The 7,014-nt window shown below is 34.3% G+C and overlaps 1 protein-coding gene across 1 annotated transcript; it reads left to right on the top strand.

Annotated features, from left to right (window-relative positions):
• The first annotated feature begins 212 nt into the window (after nucleotides 1–212).
• Nucleotides 213–1,778, top strand: LOC131858033 (cullin-1-like). Its single transcript, XM_059210893.1, has one exon. It carries the CDS (start codon nucleotides 213–215, stop codon nucleotides 1,776–1,778), a length of 1,566 nt encoding a protein of 521 aa, XP_059066876.1.
• The last annotated feature ends 5,236 nt before the right edge of the window (nucleotides 1,779–7,014 follow it).

Here is a 7,014-nt window from a genome sequence, read left to right on the forward strand (position 1 = left end):
TTCATCAAGAAAAAAACAAAACAAGAAGTTAAAATCCTACTATCACCCTTGCCATAAGTCATGGGGTTTGAGCTTGGGATTCATAGCTCGTCGGCCTAAAATTTCGTTGTACTTCATCAAATCCTTGGGTCTACTTATACAAGTATGTTTGGCTCAAAAATTAATCTGTTGTGGTTTTGGTTAGATTTACCCGCAGAAATATATAATTAAGAATGCTGGAGATGGAGGAATTGGATCCTTTACAAATTGCAATTGCAAAGGTCAAGCAAATCGTTGAAGGGAAAATCCCATTTGGCCCTAATGAATATTTGGAGATTTATTATCAAATCTATATAAAGTTCAACAAAGTGAGTTCGCGGACGATGCAATCTGAATATGAAAAAGCCTTAAAAGATCATATCAATTCAACAGTTGTCCCCGCATTGATGGAGAAAAAAGATGAGTTTCTCTTGACAGAAATTGTAAAGCAATGGGAATATTACAAAGAGATGGTTAGCATTCTATCCAAAATTGTGTCTTTAAGATTCAACCGTTTGTATTCTTCGATCTTATCAAAATCCGAGGAAGCTGCTCGGAGATGCTTCCCTGAAACAGTCTACAATGAAGTTCTGTACAGTAATGTGCAGGGTACTATGATAGTTCGATTTAATAAAATGCGCGAAGGTGAGAGCGTTCTTGATGGGACTGTATTGAAAAATGTTGTGTGTATGATGTGGGATTTTGGGTTGGACTACTATAAAGATTTTGAGGTGTCCGTTTTTGAAAATACCAACATTTACTATTCCAGCAGGACTGCTTCATGGATATGCGATTATTCTAGTCCAGATTATTTGGTGAAGGTTCTTAGGTATTTAAGGTTGGAGAAAGAAACAATTGCAATGCATTGTGTGCATCAAAGTAGCCAAACAAAGTATCTTGAAATGGTCGAAAATGAACTTCTTTGCAAGGATGAATGCCAACTTTTGAGGGAAGATTCAGATTGTCATCCATTGTTGAGAAATGACAAGATGGATGATCTTTCAAAGATGTTTAACTTGTTTTCTGGGATAGATAAAGGCACTCAGCTCATGGCCAAAATATTTAGACAGCATGTTACCAGGCATGGTACATCCTTAGTTAAACATGGAGGGCAAATGGTGGCAGAGGCATTAAAGGCAAATAATGGAAAAGAAGTGATTGCAAGTGTAGAAGATCAGTTTGTGAGGAGTGTTATTCAATTGAATGAAAAATACTTGCAATGTGTGGAGGAGAGATTTATGAACCACTGCCTTTTCAAAAATGCACTCATGGCAGCCTTTCAGAGTTTTTGCAATCAACAAGTTGCAGGAAACAATATTTGGGAATTGTTGGTCACATTTTGTGACAATATTTTGACAAATAGAAACATGACATATTCAAATGTTGAAGATGCCCTTGAGAAGGTCTCAAAGATCTTTCCCTGCGTTTATGACAAAGACATGGTTGCAGATTTTTATAGGAAGAAGCTCGCAGATAGGCTTTTGTCCCATAGAAGTTCAAATGCTGATTATGAAAAAAGCATGTTAGTTAAGTTGAAGTTTGAGTGTGGAAGACAATTTACATCTAAACTGGAGGGCATGCTTACTGATTGGACATTGGCAATGAAAACCCAATCCGATTTTGAGGAATACCTCAGTCAGAATCCTGTTCATCCACGCTCTGGAATAGAATTCTCTGTGACAATTTTGACATCTGGCTTCTGGCCAAGCTATAAGTCACCTGATTCACTTGTCCTTCCTGTTGAAATGGTGAGACATTAACAGTCATTCAAAGAGTTCTATAATAGAGAAAAAATGAACAGAAGCCTAACATGGAAATATTCTCTTGGAATATGCATTATTATTGGAAGATTTGACCAAGGTGAAATCCAAATAGCTGGAACCCCTTGTCATGCAAGTGCACTATTGTTGTTCAATGAAACAGAGAGGCTAAGTTTTTTACAAGTCAAATCCCAGTTGAATTTGGGAGTTGAAGATACAATTGCATTGCTGAAATCCCTTGCATGCTCAAAATACAAAATCTTAAATAAATTACCAGATACCCAATCTGTGATGGAAACAGATTGTTTTGAATTCAATGCAAAATTTTCTTGTAACAAGAGGAAGATCCGACTTCCGGCACCCACAGCCAAATTAAAAGAAAATGTTGGGACGTGTGTGTTTCAAGATAGACATCATATAATTGATGCTTCGATTGTAAGAATTATGAAGAGCAGGGAAACATTAGCTCATAGGGAATTAGTGATGGAATGCAATGGGCAAGTTAAAGACATGTTCAAGCCAGATAAGAAAGAAATTAAAAAGAGAATTGAAAATCTCATAGATAGGGAATACTTAGAGAGAGATAAAGAAAATCCTGACATGTACAATTACTTGCCTTGACATAGGTTTAGATGGTTGAAGATGACGCGCTCAGAGTGATTTGAAGTGGTCATTGGCCATACAGTAATTGGTCCAAATGACAATATTGTCTCATAAAAGTCTTCCACAGCAATAAAGTACTCTTCTATCTCTGCATCTGAATCACTTCAATGCTGGATTACTTCGATCTGTGAAGCCCCTGCTGTCTCTTTCACATACTCGCTATTATTAAAAATGCTCTGGTAGATATGTACGAAAAATATGGAAGCATCGACAAGGCAAGTGAATTGCTTAACAAAGTGATATTTATAAAAAATTCAAATATTTTTCTCGTTTTTATTCTTAACAAACTGACATTTAAAAATGTTGTACATCAAAATGCTATTTTCACTTAATTTTGTGAAGGATTAGAAAAAATATTAGTAATATTAAAAATGTTAAGAATATTTAATAAAATTTATTAGTTATTTTAATTATATCAAAAAATAATATTATTTTACATTAATTAGATTAGATTGGGAAAACTATATCAAAATATACAAACATGTCTATGCTTAAAGTGATATTCTTTATAAAATCAACATAACTATTACACTTTTATTACAATCAACTCGTGTAAAATTGATAAAGAACCTAAAATCAAGATTGTATTTCAAAATTAGATAAACAAAAAATAGATTTATATAATAAGTTATTATAAATTAAATTGTTATATCTTTTATGCACATAAATTAAATTATAAAATTATACTTTGTATAATTCTCTATAAGCGTAACCCTTGCAACTCAGGTGAAAACTTGGGACACACGCAGCTGGGATGGCTAATTGAAGTTTGCTATGATAATAGTATTTACTAGAAATTGCACCTTAGTGTGCAATGGGTACGTCGAATAGATGTGGAAAGTCAATAGTGAGAGATAGGGATAGAAAGGGGGAGAGTTAGAGTAGTGTAGAGCATGAGAGAGGGGGGAGGAGGTAAGGAGATAGAGATAGTGATAGAGATGGAGATGGAGGAGATAAATATATTAAGAAGAAGAGAATGTAAGAGGGAGATAATATTGTAGATAAAGATAGATATAGGAAGTGATATACAAAGAGGGAAAGGGAGAGAGATATAAGGGTATAGATATAGTGATAGAGATGGAGTTGGAGATGAAGAGGATAAAGGGATGGAGATGGAAGAGAAAAATATTTTGAGAGAAAGAGAACGTGAGAGGGAGAGAATAATCTAGATAAAGATAGATATAAGAAGTGGTATATAGTAAGGAGATGGAATAGAGCTCAATATAAAGATATAGATGGAGATGGAATTGGAGAAAGAGAGGAATATGGAAAGGAGAGGGAGATAATGAAAGAGAGAGATGTAGAAAGATAAAAATATATATATGAGGTGATATATACAAAGAGGTAGAGAGAGGGGAAGATGTAGGGGTAGAGAGAGATACATATAGATATGGTTGCTAAGATAGAGTGTTAGAGACATAGATATATAAGGAGATATGGAAAGAGAGGGAAAGGGGGAGAGTGAAAACATAAAGAAATAAAGGGATAAAAAATATATATGGAGAGAGAGAGAGAGAGAGAGAGAGAGAATAGTTGGGATAGAGAGTGGGAGAGAGAGAGAGAGAGAGAGAGAGAGAGAGAGAGAGAGAGAGAGAGATAAGGATGGAGATAGAGATAAAGACAGAGGAGAGTGATATGGAGAAGTGAGGGAGAGATAAAGAGAGAGGAGAGAGGGATATATAGAGGTGCAAGAGATAAATAAAGAAAGAGGGATATAGAAGGAGAGATTTTAAGATAAAGACAGAGATAAGTGATATATAGAGAGATGTAGATAGAGGGAGAGATATAGGGCTAGAGAGAGATGCAGAGATAACAAGATAAAGATAGAGGGAGAGATGGATGAAGAAATATGGAGAGATAAAGAGGCAAATGGATATAGATATAAAGGTCTAGGAAAAGAGAGAGGGAGACATGTCTAGAGGTACACATGATGATATAGTGAGAGAAGAAGGAGATAAATAGACTTTAGATTTCTACTTCAAATGTACCTATTGATAGTTGGCTTAAATTGTGCTTCAACCAAAGCTTGCTAATTGTTAGTAAATATTTACTATTTGATTGTTGTTATTTTTATTTTTTATATCATGATATTTATACATTAGCATTTCATTATACATGTAGAATGTTAGATGTATTATCTGGCACTACATGACATCACTCTTATTGGTTCTAGAATGCTAAGAATCCTCTTGCAAGGTCAGGTACCCTTTGTTCAAAGGATTATGGGGAAGCATATGCTTCATGGTTGGGTGGTAAAGAAGCTTGATGATGTTATCACCTATTGTGTTCTAATGTGGAGGTTGTATGTTAAGAGTACCTATTAGGATAATTTTAATTATTTATTTTATATACTTCTTGTACCCGACCTCATGGTTTTCATGTAAATAAAATAATTTCCTTATGTTTTTCCTAGTCCTTGGGCTTATGTACTCAATATTTTTTAATAAAATCCAATAACATGTTTCTATTCTTGTAATTTGAGCAAGTTGGTTTTGTTATGAAAATATAATGTGTTATTTTATATTTTAATATTAATGAGGTCCTTACAACTAGATTGGCCTCCATCATGTGACATATTTGATTAATGGATTTCACTTTTTATCCTTCCTGTATATTAAAGACATCTCTAAAGTTATTATAGAAGGTTCCTAGTTTCTAGGTAAGGACTTTAATAAAAAAAATATGACAGTCTAGTTTTCATGCTACAAATACTAATATGGTTCCTATGTGGGTTCATCTCCTACAAATCTCATTGGTGAAATGGGATGAAAGTATCACCTAGCATTGTTATTTTTATTGGTTAGTTCATCTCCTACAAAGAACTCTTATTTGAGTCCTCTCATTAGTACCACTTCCATTGTGGCAAGCATTTCTCTTAGTTACTTCGTGTTGCTCATGAGTATGTGTGTTCGAAAGAATTCATGACAAAATAATTTTACCGCCAACCTCATTGTGATGGCAAGTCTCTTTATTCTAGTACTATAGATACTAAGGTTGATAAGAGCATGGATTCCAAGAGGAAACTTGTACAAATGAGAGCGCTCCATATGTATTTCCTTCATCAAAATGTATTAATTGTTGGTGTAAATAATTATTCATTATAGATATTATCACACCTTACTTAAGTTTACTTAGGAAATGTATTTCATAGTAGTTTGGGTATGAGACACTTGGGTGTTTGTGCCACATTGGGATAGTGTGTGTAGGATAATTTCCACCTTTTATGGTGTTGATCTTATCTTGTTGTTACATTCCACCTCATGTGGAATATTATATTATTTCTCCTACCTACCCCCACCTATTTCCTACCTACCCTTGTTTCTTATTGAGCCACATGTCATGTTTATGTGCTCACATATCCCTAGCCTTGCCTATATAAGTAGGCTCATCTACATTGTTTATACAGACAATCAATCTATATCTTGTAATCATCCAGTTGATCATATTTTGCATCTTGATAGAATGCAGTTTATTCTTATCATATATTTTGTCTCTCTTATTTTTGCTTTCCATTGCCTCTTTATCTTGGCAAAATCTCACATGGTATCAAAGCCATTAGAGTGTCATTGGTTTGCTAATTGAGAGAAATTTGATGCTATTTGGGGTTAGCATTTTTGGAGCTTTCTATTGCAGGTTATTATTGAAGCTTGATGAGTCGAATTTCAGGTCACCATTGGATTGAGGAGGTCTAAGAAAGTCATTTTTGCCTAATGTTTCATCCAAATCGAACTTCGGAGGCCAAATCTAGAGACATTTGAAGTTTGAAGCCACGGTGGAAATATTCCAGAAATTATAATTTTGCAGGCAATTTTCAAATAGCGATATCTCACTCATCCAGACTCCTTTTTTCAAGCAATATTTTTTGTTTTGGGGTAGAATTTCGTGATCTGTACAATGGTGCAATATATTTCGGATTTTCAAATACATTTTTTTCAGAAATCATGAAATCCTGATTTTTACAACTTTCGAGGCTTCATTTGGGCTCATATGGACTCCTTTTCAGCTGCCGTTTTTTTTTTAAAGTGCATATTTTTTCATCTACTTTCAGAATCTGCTATTTGTTTGCAGTGATTTTGAGTAGAAATTGTACTTTCAGTATTTGGCCATTCTTGGCATATTTGGTACTTGTATTTTGCTTGGATCTTAGTTTAAATCACTAGCAGTATTTGTTGAAGTCTCTTATATCTCATTTTGAAAAGTTGTAAAGTTGAAATCAGAAGTCCACTTTTCCATTATTTGCAAGTGCCAACATGATCTTTTTATGGGGGGTCAGTTGTTCATTTATATCTCTTGGTGAAATTCCATTCGGAAGCATCTTCATCTGTAGTATTCTACAGGGCTTCTTTGTTGGTGGCATCATTTTCATGTTTCCACATTTGAATATTTAATCATGATGTATGCTTTTGCTTGAGTAATGTTGTACTCGCACTATCATAAAGTGCCACACCTCTTTATATCTTGTCATTGTTGACTATTTGATGTAATCCTCTTGTACACATAGATTAGGAATATCTTGTGAGACTTGGTGCATGGCTTCAGTTGAGACTTAGATTGTACACATTTGTGCATGGCT

The sequence above is a fragment of the Cryptomeria japonica genome, chromosome 1 (assembly GCF_030272615.1).
Source record: "Cryptomeria japonica chromosome 1, Sugi_1.0, whole genome shotgun sequence".
In the NCBI taxonomy this organism is placed as follows: Eukaryota; Viridiplantae; Streptophyta; class Pinopsida; order Cupressales; family Cupressaceae; genus Cryptomeria; species Cryptomeria japonica.